The 17,467-nt window shown below is 45.1% G+C and overlaps 2 protein-coding genes across 4 annotated transcripts in view; one reads left to right on the top strand and one right to left on the bottom strand.

The window, feature by feature from the left end:
* The window catches only part of RPL28 (ribosomal protein L28), a 147,486-nt gene that overhangs the window by 10,078 nt on the left and 119,941 nt on the right, over positions 1-17,467 (top strand). The window lies entirely within an intron of this gene.
* Positions 580-17,467, bottom strand: part of LOC146042510 (germ cell-specific gene 1-like protein) — a 42,800-nt gene continuing 25,912 nt past the window's right edge. For all 3 annotated transcript variants that reach the window (XM_083162546.1, XM_083162545.1, XM_083162547.1), the window contains 6 exons: positions 15,085-15,124; positions 13,155-13,923; positions 11,616-11,663; positions 9,572-9,724; positions 3,953-4,064; positions 580-960 (listed from right to left, as the gene is read on the bottom strand). In XM_083162546.1, coding sequence (XP_083018672.1) covers positions 630-960; positions 3,953-4,064; positions 9,572-9,724; positions 11,616-11,663; positions 13,155-13,479 — 969 coding nt within the window. In that variant the 5' untranslated portion in view covers positions 13,480-13,923; positions 15,085-15,124 and the 3' untranslated portion in view covers positions 580-629. The remainder of the gene's footprint in view (positions 961-3,952; positions 4,065-9,571; positions 9,725-11,615; positions 11,664-13,154; positions 13,924-15,084; positions 15,125-17,467) is intronic.

Genomic DNA, 17,467 nt, shown 5'->3' with positions numbered 1-17,467 from the left:
CTTACGATATAAGGGGCATGTAACCAAACAGTCTGTAGTAAGTAGAACCACTGTGTGATTGCCTTCGGCGAGTGTCACGCAGAGGCGTTTGCACGGGTAAGGGAGGGAGGGGACAGGCAGTGGGCGGCTGAAGAGGAACACCCAACATTTCAATGGCGTCCCTATGAAAATGCTGGGCAATCCCCTGGGAAAACAGGCGTGGCGTTCCCTGCTCGGGGGTCAGTGCCCACCCCCTGCCTTCGGTGGACTCAAAAGTCAGTTTAGATGGTCGTCGACCATCAAATGATTTTGCTCCCCTTCGACCACATGCGAGGGGATGTGTTTGCGTAAATACTCTGACATGGTTCCGAGGGGATTTGGTGGGGGGCGGTCGTTTGGCCTGGTGGTGTTAAGCCACTGCTTAGCGAGCGGTACTGAATCACCCCCTAACGACAGTGCTCTCTGAAAGATTTGTGTAATGGGAAGACGGAACCGCTCATACTCCTTATAGATTACAGTTTTGTCTAGACAACATATTGTTATATTTATTATTGTCACAATGAAAACATGTACTGTATGGAATCACGTACACGGACCATGGACCATATAGCTAAGCTTTTATTTTGATATACATTGATATTGTGTCTGTGTTAACACTGTTCCCCATCGTCCTCTACTTCTATACTTCTTTCCTCCTCCTTTCCCACACCCTGCAGATCAGTAATGCTGTCAATATCCAATAAAATGGGGTTCCCAAGTTCCTTGTGCCAATTCAATGGGTCTTCAAGGGTGCCGCTGACAGTGAAGATGTACTTCTCCCAGAGGAATCGCACCATCTCAGTGTCCAGGAAAGGGTTGCATTCTCGTACATTTTTTTCAAAGATCCTTCGACGATACTTAAACTCAAGGATGGTCTTGGTGTAAGTGTTGAGGGTGAGGACGGAAGCAGACATGCATAATGTGAAGGACAGCCAGGCCAGACTGTTGGGGGATAAGAACACAAAAAAAATATTATCCACAGTAGTACTTTCTCTTGTACTGTTTTATGGGAGAAAAACATACATAGTGATGGAACTAAAGGAAAATATTTTGGACCTAAAAATCAAACTTTTAGTAGAATCCTTCGCAGTACAAGACTCTGATTATTACTTTTTGAATGTTTTAACATAAAATAGGCAGTATTTCCGACAAAGAAAAGAGCGGCCACCGCCTATTCAATGCTGCCATTTCAGACAGCATTGAAGGCGAATTTCGACAAAACAGATCTGACTAAAACAAGTCTGTTTTGTCAGAAACGGCTGTAGATTGTCAAATTCACGGCCGTTTCTTGGCCTCGTTAGACTGTTTTCGCCAACATGCCCACTTTTTGACACTCGACAGGCAGAACTTTGAATTCGGCCTGTCGAGTTGGAGGGGACCTGACAGAACAGCCTGGGATTCCGACTTTTGCGACGTTCCGACAGTCGGAATGACACATTGAATACTCCCAATATATCTATTAGATATTGTCTGTATTAATGCTCCCTGTATCTCTGACATTTTGCGCTTAGCTGTTTCTGCTAAACCTTCCTTCCATCACACTTGCCTGCCACCTAACTCTATCCTCATAAGTCCCTCATCCACCTCAACGTCCCCTAGTTCTCTCCAAGTTCCCACCACTCTCGAACCCCACATCTTATTTGTGTTGGCCACCACAGCCCATTTCCTACGATATTGACTTCAGTAAATCTGTTTCCTACCTCATTATCCTTACCTTGCTCCTTGTTCCTTTTTCAGAAATAGAGGTCTTTGGAACCACATGAATGCATGACCCAATATAGGGGGAAATTTACTAAGATGTGTATTCTACTTCACCAACCAATCAGAATCTACTGCTACTTATTTATTTAGCACCCTCTAGAACAGGCTTTCCCAACCACGGTCCTCAAGGCACACCAACAGTACAGGTTTTAGTGATATCCAGGCTTGAGCACAGGTGACTTAATTAGTACCTGAGTGATTCTGATTAATCCATCTGTGCTAAAGCCTGGATATCACTAAAACCTGCACTGTTGGTGTGCCTTGAGGACCGTGGTTGGGAATGCCTGCTCTAGAAGATAGTAGACAGGATCTGATTGGTTGCCCATAGCAACATCACATGTGAAGTACAGTAGAATACTCATCTTAGTAAATTTCCCCCATAAGGTCTGTGATTGTGCAGCATTAGATTTAGTCTATTAGCAGGAGAACATTAATAACTGAATGAATTATTTGTAGATGAGACTTCTGTAAAAAAAAATTACAATAGCAGCTTTTTACTGGTTACGTTGGTGCACGGCTAGTTCAGATTACACTTCTCTTTCCAGCACCTGTTGTCAAATAAGAACTGACTGAGCTCTACCTGTTTCTTTGATGTTTGAGAGGATTGTATCGCTGGTTCTTCTATTGGGGTAATTCCAGGTAGGTTAGCTTCCATTTTAGTGTCTGGCTCATTAAATGACTGATACAGCCGCTGACATAACATCCTCTTTTCTTCTCACCCGCTGTAATGGTCACTTCCCTTCCCTACCTGCTACCCCCTTCACTCTCTCACCTTCTCTGCTCTTGCCTCCACTTTAACATTTTATTCATTCCCTGGAATATACTCCTCATTTTGTAAAAAACACTGGGAGACATGTGTTAAGCTTTGAAGAGAGATAAAGTTAAGGAGTTGCCCAAAACAGCCAATCAGCTTCTAACCATCATTTCAATGACTGCTAGATAAATGACAGACGCTGATTGGCTGCTTTGGCAAATTTCAACATGATCTCTTTCCTAGGGGCCAATTTATTGTTACATATTTGTGGCATATTACCCAAAACACCCTGTGGGGTCCCTGCAGGGCTGAACTGGCCATTTGGCACTTCTGGCAAATGCCAGAGGGGCCGATTTCTTCCTGTAAGTGGAGGCTCCGCCTCCAGATTGACCCACAGAGAGAGCTGCTGGTCTTGCGACGGGTTCGGCATAAAACCACACTACAGGTGCTGCATACCTCCCAACTTTTGTCTTGAACAAATAGGGAAAAGGGGGCGGGGCGTATGCAAATGAGGGCGCAGCTTATGCTAATTAGTCGCGACCTCATTTTCATACGAGAATAGACGCTGTGCGCATGCGCACAGCGTCTATTCTACTAGATTGGGGGGTCTCCCAACTGTCACCCCCCGCAGCGGGACAATGCCTGCCGCGGGTGGGACAGCGGGACAGGACCCGAAAATCGTGACTGTCCCTCTAAAATCGTGACAGTTGGGAGGTATGGGTGCTGCAACATCCAAACCGGCATAGTCTCCTCCAGCGCGATTCTGAGCGCACCAGCACTGCAGTGACGTCACCCGGGGAATCGCTGTTGGTCTCGCGCAACCCGATACCCGGAAGCGACACCGCAGACAGTGCAGGTGGAGCCAGGCACCAAGGACGAACTCCGGGTAGTAAGACGCTGCGGCCGCAGCGCAACCCGACCCCCACACGCCAAAGCATTCACCCGCCAGGGAGAGGCCAGAAGCAGACCCCGGACAGGGTAACCCCGCATGCCCGCAGCGAGGACCAGAACCACCGGGAGCACCAGCAGTGCGGCTGCACTGCAGAGAACACCGTGCTACTCCCCAACAGAGACAGGGTAAGAAGCAGGTAGCGGGACGCCGCTCCCTGCTTATCCCCATTCTTCCACAACACCATCTCAAAGACTTCCCCTGGGAAGCCTTAAGACATTGGGCTTATGGTGAAAAGGGATCTGTTGATGCCCTGATTCCCCGAGGGGCTCTCAGCATCCACCCAGACGGGCCCACGTACCATTACCACCACCTTTACCCCATACTTCATGCATGTATTAAGGATACTAGAACATTTATTACAATAAAGCACTTTTTGTACCCAACACTGCCAATTCTCTGTATTCATTACAAACATAGGCAGCGCTTGAGCCATCCATCTTCCTCTACAACTCCTGTTAACAACTTACCCAAAAGACCAGCCATAATACCATGTCTGTGGTCTCCAGTCCTTGGGGCCTAGGTTTACTGTCACCTGGAACACGGTCATGTACATCATGTGGGCCACCATACCAAGGAGACCTAGTGAATACAAAATGCATTGTTATCTGCAAGAAATATACACAAATTTGTATATGTTTTTTTTAGTCACCCAAATTTTATTAACCATTTGAGTCTGCGACCTGTACCCCTTTTTTTGGGATATCTATTAGTCCTACGACTCTGCTGCTCAGATCTATTATGATAACCTCATCAAAACTGTTTTCTCGCCTGTTACTGGAGACAAGATTTATAATCGGCGAACAGAATTGAGACAGGTAGTGAGAACAAATACTATTACTCACATGTTTGGTTGTGATCAGAACAATGATGTTTATTGTCAAAAACTTTAAATTTAATGTACAAAACAGTCATTTACAACTCTTGTACTTTTCTTAAAAATTACAATAAAATAGTTTTTCATAACCATTTGGGTCAGTGGCGTAATGATAAATTTTGCTACCCCCAGCCAAAACGTTTGTAGCGCCCCCCAGTGATAAACTTTAATACGTTTAACAAAATAACATTTTACTTGTACACTGCTACACATTTCCTTCCATTGAGACATATAATTGTTGCTGTATACCAGACTTCGGAGTGCCACTTCCATCCGAACATAGTACCTCACCATTGCGGGGGGCACCAAAGTGGCCTAACACCAAAGTGGCTGTGTGGTGTGCCGGGCCATCACACAATCTATATGTATAGATATATCTATATCTATACATATAGACTGTGCAATATATGTGTATATATCTATATATCTATAGCTATAGAATAGAATAGAATCAACTTTATTGGCCATGTGTGCTTGCGCACACTAGGATTTTTTTGTGGATTACAGTGCAGCATCAAGCAGGGATGAAAAGGGGGGAGGGAGACATTACATATATTACATAAAGACATTACAAGCATTTAATTTCTAGCTACGACTATGGTGGTCAGGTCGCCAAGTAGGGACACGTTGTTTGGCTGTTGATATTGGGATTGCATTCACTTTGATTGGATTGTTCAGGTGATGGACGGCTAACGGAAAGAAGCTTCTTGCGGATCTGGATGTTTTGACGGGGATGGACCTGAACCGTCTTCTGGATGGTAGGATGTCGAACAGGTTGTGACCAGGATGCAGCTTGTCGTTTGCGATCTTCTCAGCACGTTTCCTTACCCTGGATGAGAACAGATCCCTTATCGGGGGGAGGTCGGTCCCTATGATCCTTTCCGCAGTCTTCACTACCCTCTGCAGTTTTTGTTTGTCGTTCTCGCTTGCGCCACCGTACCAGATTGTGATCGAGGAACATAAGACAGACTCCACGATGGCGGTGTAGAATACGCACAGCAGCTCCTGTGGGATGTTGAATTTCCTGAGTTGCCTCAGGAAGAACAGGCGCTGTTGGGCCTTTTTGATGTTTGTGGTTATGTTTAATCCCATTCTTAGGTCACTGGACATGGTTGTCCCTAGGAATTTGAAGGAATCAACCCGCGACACCACTGCGTTGGCTATTGTTAGCGGGGCTAGTGCATTTGGTTTTTTCCTGTAGTCGACCACCATCTCAACTGTTTTGGTGGGGTTTAGATCAAGGTTGTTGCTGCTGCACCACTGTGTCAGCTTCTCCACTGCATGCCTGTACGCGGTCTCGTCACCATCCTTGATTAGGCCGATGATAGTGGTGTCATCTGCGAATTTGATGATTTTCACTGACTGCTCAGCTGAGGTGCAGTCATTCGTGTAGAGAGAGAAGAGCAGAGGGGAGAGGATGCATCCTTGGAGGGCTCCAGTACTGATTGTTCGTGTGCTGGATGAGAAGGCGCCGGCTTTGACCACCTGTGCCCTTGCTGTTAGAAAGTCCACTATCCATGAGCATGTTGATCCTGGGACTCCTAAGGAGAGGAGTTTTGGCTGCAGGATGCCGGGAACGATAGTATTAAATGCTGAGCTGAAGTCCACGAATAGGACTCTTGCATAGGTGCCTTGGTGGTCGAGGTGTTGTAAAATATGGTGCAGCCCGAGGTTGACCGCATCCTCTACACTTCTGTTCGCCCGGTAGGCAAACTGCATGGGGTCAAGGTGAGAGTTTGTCACTTCTCTCAGGTGCTTCATTACTAGTCTATCAAATGCTTTCATGGCCACTGAGGTTAGTGCAATTGGCCTGAAGTCATTTAGGTCCTTCGTGGGTGTTTTCTTAGGGACCGGGATGATGATAGAGCGTTTGAAGCAGGCAGGAACCTTGCACAAGTCCAGGGAGGAGTTGAATATCGTTGTGAAGATGGGGGCGAGCTGAGCTGCACAGGTCCTAAGGCTGGATGGCGACACACCATCCGGTCCTGCAGCCTTCTTAGGTTTTATTCTTTTGAGTACTGCTTCTACCTCGCCTTGGTCCACGTGGAGGGCCTGGGTGTGGTGGTCTTTGGGATGGAGTGGGGGAGGTACGGCCTGCTCAAATCTGCAGTAGAACTTGTTCAGGTCTTCTGCAAGTTCATGGCTGGTTTCAGACTGTGTTTGGGCTTTCTTGTAATTTGTGATGTTTTGCATGCCCTTCCATACTGCCGCAGGGTCCTTTGCTGTGAGGTTGTGTGTCAGCTTGTTTGTATATTCCCTTTTTGCGAGTTTGATACCCCGAGTCAAGAAGTTCCTGGCTTCTTTGTACTGTGTCCTGTCCCCGCTGCTATATGCCTCCTCCTTAGCTTGGCGGAGTTTCCTGAGCTGGCTACCGAACCATGGCTTGTTGTTGTTAAAGGATCGGATTTGCTTGGTTGGTACACATAAGTCCTCGCAAAAGCTGATGTAGGATGTGACTGCATCCGCTAGTTCCTCTATGTCAGAGGCAGAGGCTTCGAACACCATCCAGTCAGTGCAGTCGAAGCAGGCCTGAAGCTTTGTTTTTGCCTCGATTGACCAGTTTTTGACAGACTTGATAACAGGCTTAGCAGACTTAAGCTTCTGGATATATGTCGGAAGAAGGTGGACTATGCAGTGGTCGGAGAGACCCAGTGCTGCATGGGGTATGGATCGGTATGCAGACTTTATGGTGGTGTAGCAGTGGTCTAGCGTTCGCCCCTCTCTTGTGTGGCATGTGACCTGCTGGGTGTATTTTGGGAGCTCCTGGCTCAGGTTGGCACAGTTGAAGTCACCAAGCACAATGAGCAGCGAGTCTGGGTGTCTAAGTTCGGTGTCCGTTATCAGAGTGGCCAGCTGAAGTTGGGCTTCTGTTGGACTTGGTTGTGGGGGGATGTATACTCCTACTAGGATAATAGAGGCAATTTCCCAAAGGGAGTAGAAAGGTTTGCATTTGATGGTAAGAGTCTCTAGTTGGGGGCTGCATGACTTGCCCAGGGACTTTATGTCTGTGCACCACCTGTCGTTAATGTATAGGCAGATGCCCCCTCCTTTGGATTTGCCCGAGAGCTCTTTGTCGCAGTCGGCCCTGAAGTGGCCGAAGCCTGACAGAGTCACTGAGGATTCAGCAATATGGTCTTCCAGCCAGGTTTCTGTGAAGCATAGGATGGAGGATCTTGCAGTGGCCGACCTTGCATCTTGTATTAGCAGAGACAGCTCATCCATCTTGTTTGCGAGAGATCTCGTGTTTGATAGCATGATTGCTGGGAGGGCAGATCTATGGCCTCTGCGTTTCCACCTGACAGCGACTCCGGCCCGGCAGCCCCTATTGCGGTTACTGCACCATTCGACCATGCCAGACTTCCCTGCTGGCAACAACTTTGCTGCATCCTTTCTGCACAGGGCAGCAAGGTGTATGTATATATATATATATACATACACACACACACACATACTGTATATATGTATATCCACACACACACACACACACACACACGCTGTATAGATGTATATACAGTATATGTATATATTGTAAATATATATATATACATATATTTATATTATGTATTTTTTAAAATATTCTATTACTTAATCAGTGCCAGCCAGGCACAACAGACAACACACCTCTATATATAATGTTGATGATTCTTTTTTAAGTGCTTGCCTGTGTGATGGGTGGCAGTACAACTGCTCTGCTCAGTCTGCACTCTGCTGCCTTCCCGGCTCCTCTCCAGTGTGTCTCCCCCTACGTGTGACGTGATGACATCACACGCATTACGGAGAACCCGGAGGGAGTCACAGACCAGTAAGACTGATGCGGCTGTGGCAGCTGTTCCCCACCCATCTCAGCCCGTCCCCCGCCAGGGGCTGGCAGGCAACTTTTAGTCTGGGGGACAAGTCCAGAGCACTGGCCCATAAGTAACAGCATATTGGTAAATGGAGGTTTTTCATTAAAAAAAATACGTATTAATAAAAAAAAAAAGATTAGGCCTGGAGTTGATTATATCATACTTTAACAGGGACACTCATTACCTGGGCCGGGGAAAGAAGACCCCCCTCCCCTGTTGTTTAACTTTAACATACAAAACATTTGCTCCATCAGAAGTTAGGTGAGGGGGGTTGGGCTGACAAAACCACCTGCTCCCCCTGTATAATAATAATAGCTGCACCTCCTCTATATTAATAATATACCAGGACACCACATGCTGCTCCCCCTGCATAAAAAAACAGGACACAACAGGCTGCTCCCCCTGTATAAAAAGAACAGGACACCACAGGCTGCTCCCCCTGCATAAAAAGAAAAGGACACCACAGGCTGCTCCCCCTGCATAAAAAGAAAAGGACACCACAGGCTGCTCCCCCTGCATAAAAAGAACAGGACACCATAGGCTGCTCCCCCTGCATAAAAAGAACAGGACTCCACAGGCTGCTCCCCTGCATAAAAAAGAACAGGACACCACAGGCTGCTCCCCTGCATAAAAAAGTACAGGACACCACAGGCTGCTCTCCTGCATAAAAAAAGAACAGGACACTACAGGCTGCAAATAGCAGAATAATTTGTGTTTTGTGAAGGCTTGTGCCTTTGAAGTTTCGCCGTGCTGCGCCTCCCGCCTCTCTGCCCTGGTTCCTTGTGCCGTGGCCACAGGCTCAACCTCTGTCCTCCGAGTCCCCATCCTCCGCCCGCTAGATCTTCCACCACATTAGACGCATGGGTGGGCGGCCTCCCTAGTTGCAGAGAGCTGTGCAAAGGACAGGCTGTCCCTGCAGTAGCCTATTTCCCCAGCCCAACACATGCTGCTCAGTACTGTGTTGTTCTTAGTTGGTGCGAGAGAGGCAGCTGCAGCGGCATCCTGTCCTCTCTCTCCCCAAACTATCCCACCAGGAACCCTGCCGCCCGCCCGCTGGTTTAGGACATCGGCGTCTATGCAAATTATTTTTTACAGGGTCGAGGCCCCTTATTTTACCAGGGCTGGCAGAGCTGTCTGCGGCTGCGCCCCTGAGTGTGTGACTTAGCCCGAATACGGAGGAGAACTTGTATTGTTGTAAAACAGCTGCGGCCGTTACATTGTAGCATAGCACTTTGTGTACAGATGAGACTCAATTTGTAAAAATGGAGCAATAAAACAACATAAGATGCAGTAATTCTATTATAGCTGCTGTGTTTTAATAATCACAATAAAAATGTTAAATAAAACGGCACAGATCAATATCTTACCTGAGAGCACTGTTATAATAGCAGCAAACGCATTGATTTTTAGGCCATCGATGAAGTTGCTCGAGGTGAAGAACTCTAAGCACATAAGCAGAAAGCCAAGGCTTAGCAGGATGATGTATAGGAACTCGGAGATCACTGACAGCCAGAGCACACCTGCAACACACACAAAGCCGGGACTCCATCACTGTGCATTTAAGGTCTCTCACCTCAGTGGATAAGGTGTGATGTTAAGACATATGTAATTAAGGGCCCGATTCAGACCTTTGTATAATCGCTGCCCAGCGAGCAGTTTAACACCACCCTGCTGAACGCCCCCCAGCTGGATCCCCCGGTACACTGCAATCTGCTCGCATGCGCCTGCACAGAGGAAATATCATTCAATGGTTTCTCACCATCGAATGATTTTTCGCCTGCTCACTCTAAAATGTAAGACAGGACTTACTTTTTAGATGAACACTTTTCTGGAGAATTGAGGGCGGACTCTGATGTCATGTGACATCATCTGTTGTATATTTATCACACTGTCACCAGGAGACTAACCATGATCTGTAATGATTTTCCATCTCTCCTGTCACGTCACCATTCGCTATAGCCCGGGTGGAGGTGTCAGGTGACAGGCGGTCACTTTCGTGGTCATATAACGTTTTAATGCTTCAAAAAAGCTTAAAAATATCCATAGAGGAGTGTGGAATATAAGGTAGTAGAAGTAAGAATTTACACTGGCGTGCAAGGATTCTTATTATCATTCACTAGCTATAAGCGCTTTAAAATGACTGAACAACATAACAGTAATGTCAGTGCCGGAAGCTTTCCACGCCCAAATGAAACACTGGAAAACAGGAAACACTGGGCGTTCCCATCCAAACAGGGGCAGCTTCCTGCCTTCCATGGGTGGCCAGCGGACGTCGCCGGATGTCAGCTGCCCGCCCTGTTCACACAGCAGGGCGCTGCAAATAGATTTGTAAATGCTTAAGAAATTATTTGAAGATTTCAGTCCCGCACGCAAGGCTGTGATGGATGTTTATGCAAAATATCCATTCGCATACCTGCGGGTACATTCGACATCCAGCCAGGGCGGGTGTTCATGTGGGTGGCGGGCAGCATTTATTCACAGCTTTGCGAGTCAACCAGAATGACCAGCCACGCCACTGCACATGCACAGTCTAATGACAGCCCCCATGTGAGCAGAAAGTCCTGGGAAGGGATCCTGGTAAGGAGTGCAATACTTATGAGTGGAGTGATAGTGAGCGGTATGCGTGTCCTTATAAAGGAGTAGGGGGAGTAGTGCGTGGATAGGAATCTGATCCCTCTGTGTCTGGCTGTGTACAGGATTAATGCCGCTGCTTCCCCCACCCATGTCAGCGCGGGTCAGACAATCAATGATGTCTGAGGGCAGTACGGGTAGCTCCCAATGAATTTCTGGTTGGGCAAAAGCACGAGGGGGCGCTGATGACGCTATAGAAGGAAACCGGAAGTGACGCAACATGGATGGTCTCCATTGCAATGGGAGACTTCTTACATCATTGGGAGACTTCTTCTTCTGCCATTACCAATATTGTTTTCAAGTACCCCCGCCTAGTGTGCAGAGTACCCCAGGTTGGGAACTACTGCTCTACTGTATGTAGTATAGTATTCTTCTTTCTCTTTTTTATGGGGGGGACGACGACGACAAATATGTTTTATTATGTAGTACAGTACATAACCTATTCCTGTCAAGTTCCCCCTGCAGCCTGAGTGCTTAGTAATGCAGAAATGCAATGTTTCACTATAGTAAGGAATAAGTGAACAAACTTACTGCACACGGGGATCAGAGTAATCCAGCAGTGATTGTTTGGTGACTCTCTACAATGGGCAGTTACTATGAGCTCCACCTCATCATCACACTACTGGCATTGGACCTCAGTTTCTGGAAGTAGGTACACTTTCTGGAATGCCTACAGGAGATCTCCCACTTTTCCACTAGACTACAAAGTCCCTTGTACCAGTAAACATGCCACAACCACACAGTGATAACACATAGAAGCGGGTATGGGTGTATGGGTACCTTTCTCCGATTCTGGGGATAATTCAATAAAGCTGCGGCAAGCCTCTTCTAAAAGAAAATACATCAAATATTTAATACATGACATACAAATGACTGTGTATATTATACAGTATATACCTTCTATATATTTTGACTGTCAACCTTCCTATTGTCGACATAATGCTTGTGTCAACCTTCTGACCCTGTTGACCTATTTCATAGCCCTGTTGACCTTTAGTTGTCGACCTAACGTATGTCTACATAGTGTATCCCAGCAGCGTCGCAGCCTCATAGCACAGAGGTCCTGGGGTCTGTGGACGATAATGTGCTGTGTGTGTATAGTGGAGGCCGTGGCCAGTAAGTTCCCATAGGGCAGTGACTGATGTGACTGAGAACAGATACTGACCATGCAGTCACCCTCAGCAATAATATAGCCGGTTCCTACTGGGGCTCTAGAATTGACTCATTTGGAGACTTAGGGCCTGATTTCAAGGTGATCGCAAAAGCAACATCTTTCTAAAAATGGGCAAAACCATGTGCACTGCCGGTGGGGCAGATGTAACATGTGCAGAGAGTTGGATTTGGGTGAGATATTTTGGTAAGGTAAATACTGCCTGCTTTATTTTTACACTGCAATTTCACACTAGGCCCAAATCTAACTCTGCACATGTTACATCTGCCCCAACGGCAGTTCACATGGTTTTGCCCATTGTGAGAAAGATTTTGCGATCAACTTGAAATGAGGCCCTTATATTGGAAGAACAGGCCTATTGTGCTGGGTGTCACAGCTCCTCATTTCAACCATTCAACCAACTTGTGATTATATTCATTGTAGAGGGCAGCAAGTGTATGGTTGCTCGGTTAGAAATTCTCGTATTGTCACAAGCCATGCCACTTGACACTAGCCAAATCTACCTTCCTATTCAGCCACTAGCTGGTACAATGTGGTTGGTGTTGCACAGCTCTAAGTCCAATACAAACCAGATGAAAACTGAAAGATATCACTCAGAAGGACACTGTCTAGTGTTTACACTGAATATTGGTAACCATGTGCTCTCCAATGCATCATTAAAGACCCCCTACGTCTGCTGAACAAGTAGGTACATTTTGGCTATACAGATGGGGCCGCTCTCATCTGAGCGGTTTCCGTCGCGCCATCTGCCGTCCACCACCCTGCACGGTCCACCAGAATGGGATACACACACGGCAAGCCCCATTCTCCGCAATGGATGCACGAGCGTGTGAGACACTGACATGTCCAAGTCCCATCCCCATCCGTCGGATCGCCATCCTCCAGAAACCTGCAGATGGCGGTCTGGCGGCAACAATGAAAGCGGCACCATCTGTATTGCCAACGACCCGCAAGTTCGGCAGGTCCTGTTGACGTCACTGAACGATATTGTTTACTGTGTACACTCAATTGTACCATCCACAGCGGATACCGTATACAGTACTCTATTGGCCGTGGTGCGAGTCGTCTAGTGTGTACGGGACTTTCCAGAAAACTAAAATTCACCCCCCCCCCTTATAAAATATATTTTTGCCCACTCTTTTACTTACCACCTTGGTGTTTTTCACAGGAGAGCCAGAAGCCAGTGTGAAAGTACTTAAAGGAAAACTTATCATCCCCGGTCTCCCAGTTATAGTGAACCAGATTCTGGTCCTGCGTTCCATTGACGTCAGTTGGGTCGCTGTTTGTGGTGGTGCTGTTTAATGATAACACCTGACAGTTCTTGCTTTTCACTGCTGATAGACACGGCGGCTTCACCACTTTGTGCGTCCCCTCACACCAGTAGCTGGTAAAGAAAGCCGCCACCGAGAAACTGAGAGCCAGTAGGTTCAGTACCACGGACAGCAGCGACCGGGTCCTCCTGCTTATTTTCATAATGAAGGCAGTACTTCAGGCTGTACTGTATATACAGAATATTTCAGAATTGATTTGCCATAGGTTTCTTCTTTATGTGTTCCATCTGATTCCGCACAGTTACTCACACTTATGGATTTATATTATCGCTATTTAACATGCTTCATGTCGCTTATTAATGATCTACATCTATTATTACGTTCATGTATTTTTCCCAGAATGATGCATTTTAGGTGGTTTTAAAAACGCTCAGATGCAGATTGTTAAATCGCAGCAAAAAAAAAAAAACCTGCAACGCTGAAGAAATATGGAGAACGTAAGAATTTTAGAATTTTAACTTGATATTAAATGTGCGGCATACATAGTTGTACAAACACGGTCCAGCATTCCCAATGACATTCCGGAGAAGAGAACTAATGGATATCTGTGGTCCGATTGGTTGTCATCTATTAGGATATGGGTTTCCTGAAACAGAAACATATATGATCCATCAGATTCAGTAATCAAGGAAAGATGCACTTTAAACAAAGTATCATACAGATAGAGCGCGGCACATCTAGCGAGGGTCTGTCGGTCGGATCGTCAACCGCCAGCCCCCACCAGCTGCCGGAACGGGAGGTGTGTGCAGGAGATGCATGCGTGTCCCCTTCTGATGGTGCTCCTCATCTGTCCCGGCTGCCTCCTCGCTGTTCCCCAATGGTCCCCACCGCCTCCCTGACGTGTAGACGAGCAGGGTTACCGCCACCCGCCGCCGAAAAACTTGGACGCGCGTGCGGGTGAGACGCTCACACATCCCAGTCGGATGGAGTGCCTCTCCACCACCGATCACCAGCAGGGACATTCTGTCGATCCCCGGCGCTCCATCTGTATATTACCGTTACTGATTTACTACTGTTATTATCCTATAAATCTTAGATTGATAGAATCATCTGGAGAAATGTTAGGCACCACTACTGCCGAGTCCACACCTATACAATTACACCTGTACACACCTATACAATTGTCATTACTCGGTATTGGCTGATCGACCCAATGATTGTATGGGTGTCCATGCAGGAGACTTGCAGCTGTCATGCACGATGTTGACTCAAGGAAAATGTTAACATGGAAAAAAGGTTGACATGAGTTTTTCATGATTTTTAAACCCACTTGTTCATACTTTACCATCCCAGTGGGCATAGAGAAAGGGTATAATAGCGTAGCGAGCCATGCCAGGTGACGTTACATTGATGCGTTGTCCATGTTGACCTGTGTCGACGTGGACACAAAAAATCATGAAAAACTCATGTCAACCTTTTACTTGTGTCAACCTTTTGTCGATGTCCACATCTGTCAGATGCTGACTTCACAATCCCATGGAAGCCCATACACACTGAGCTAATTCTAGAACAGGAAAGCTCACAGGAGGTAAAGCCTGGTACACATTGCTTGGCTGATCAGGAGCATATACAGCACCTGATTACCAGAGCAATCACAAAGGTGTGTGCCCAGCTTAAGATCTGCTCTTTACTGGATCATCTCCCTGATTGCTTACACAGAACCGGTTACACATTTTCCATAAAATTTGATGAAGGTATAAACTGTATAAGGAACAGCTGAAAGTATTCACTTATTGTGGGAACTTACCAAACTGCTGGGTTCCAATGTGATTCCAGGAACCTCATAACTGAAAATAAATATGACATTCATGAGGCCAACGGTTACCAAGGATTATTCATAGTACTCTTGTCATGCAAATGTAAAGAATTAAAGTACTGTATGCACACAAAAAAAAACAACTACAATTTAAGGCTTTTTTTTTTTTTTTACAGCTGCTGGGCTCCTGCTCCCAAGTGGGCACCTCTCCTTCCCTGCAAGTTTAAATCAGCTTATTTAGAGCCGTCAATATTGTTTCTGTGGCTGACTCCGCCTCCTGACATCATTGTTGCAAGTGTCACACGCTGTTTCAGAACCCATCGCCTGTCTTACTGGAGACAGACACCTTACTGATTGAGCTATTTGGGGGCACCAATATTTATCTTGCCTCCGGGCAACTGGGACGAACTTACGCCACTGACCCAGTCACATTATTCTTTCCAAAACCCAGTTTAGATTAGGCCATAGAAAGACCTTGAACCCACATCTCCCCCTCGCCTCCTCTCATCTAAACATACAGTACAACACTGCTACATAAATACAATTCTACATGCAAATAATGATCATTTCGATTCAAGGCAGGTTATCCACAACCGGTCATGTATTGAGATTTCTGTCTGTGTAAGCAGGTGGGATAGTTACTGACCCAGATAAATAAATTAGCTCACCTGTACGTGGTGAAGGAGCCCACAAACCATGATTGGTTCATGGTGCTTGAGGACTGGAGTTGAGATCCCTTTTTTGTTTTGCATCAACTTTGTTTAAACGCAGACTCTTATCCAATTGATTTATTTTTTTAACTCTGATTTGTCCTGCTGTACCAGGATCATAAGTTATAACACAATACTGTATATAGTTGAAGGGTATATAGTACCAATCATTCAAAACTGGCATCTGGACAGATTTTGCAAAAAAATGTAAAATCATGTATATACAGTATACAAATGCGGTTTCAGAATTTTGTATAATATAATAGACATCTAACAGCCAGTGAGGGAAATTTATTTATTATTACATTATTTGTGTATTCTGCTTCACATGTAATGTTGTATGGGCAACCAATCAGAATCTACTTATTTATTTAGCACCTTATAGAAGATACTGTAGTAGACAGGATCTGATTGGTTGCCCATTGCAACATCACATGTGAAGTAGAATACACATCTTAGTAAATTTCCCCCAGGATGTTATATTTGTATATGGTTCAAGATAAAACAGTAGCCAGTGCATTAAAATGCTAAAACTACACATACTGTATGTAAACAGGATCCAAAATGAATCAAATTAAGTTTAAATATAACTCTGCTAAAATGTGGTTATAGAATTTTTTTTTTTTTTTTTTCAAAAAGTGTCAGAAAGTTTTGGAAATAGAGGCAATTGCCACTTTTGCAGCCTTTAGTATTAGCATGGATGGAAATTGTCACCTTTGGGTAGAAAATAACTGAAACTTTATTGCAAGGATCGGGGTCCAAGCAAAAGATCAACATCAACTGGATCTTTATAGTAATACTACCAACTCTGTAATTCAAACAAACCTCAGTAAAACAAAGTACGAAACTGAACCATCAAATACAGAATAGATCAGTATACAATAGATTGCTAATGAAACAAAAAAATATTAAATCGAAAGAGGAAATTATTTCATTCTGGTTAAAGGTAAATTTGGCCATTGAAAAAAATAATAATTTTACCCTAAATTCACTTTTGACTGGAAAATTCCAAGTTCAAAGTCCAAAGGTACTTACATGTTGAAGACTAATTGATAGTATACCCAGCAAAATCCATAAATTCAGAAATGTCATAAGTTATGCTTAACGAATGTAAGACCTACGCGTGTCAAAAACCATATGAGTAACGATGATCAGCAAGGATGATAATGATCTATGGTAGAACACCAGGAAGGCTTTATATAACGATGAGTGAAAGCTGATTACAAAAACCTTAATTATCTGCTTGGATTACCAATCATCAATTTCACAAAAGATTAACAGGATTTTACGAATATTAGCTTCCTATCTTAATATGTGCAGTCTAATCTAAATCAACAAGCAGACGTCATTACAGATATAGTAATTGTAGACTCCTTGCTGTGTGTAAAAAGTAAAGTTGGATACACACTATAAGATTATTTTTCCAATATGAAATTGACAATTAAGCTCCCAAACATGGAAAGCAGAAAAAAAATGGTCATTTAGAAAAATTGGTGAAATCAAGTTATGCAAATGACAATTTTTGGCCATTTTCCAGCTCAGGGTTGATTGTAATTTGCTCCCAGACATTACCAGATTTTCATTTTAACCATCCAGATTGGACAGATAATCTTATAGTGTGTATCCAGCTAAAGTGGGAGTTTAGGCGTCTATTCATAGGTTCA

This window comes from Crinia signifera, chromosome 19 (genome assembly GCF_055691185.1).
Source record: "Crinia signifera chromosome 19, ASM5569118v1, whole genome shotgun sequence".
Lineage (NCBI taxonomy): Eukaryota > Metazoa > Chordata > Amphibia > Anura > Myobatrachidae > Crinia > Crinia signifera.
Note: the sequence above shows the minus strand (reverse complement) of the source record. Positions and strands in the feature narration are given on the sequence as shown.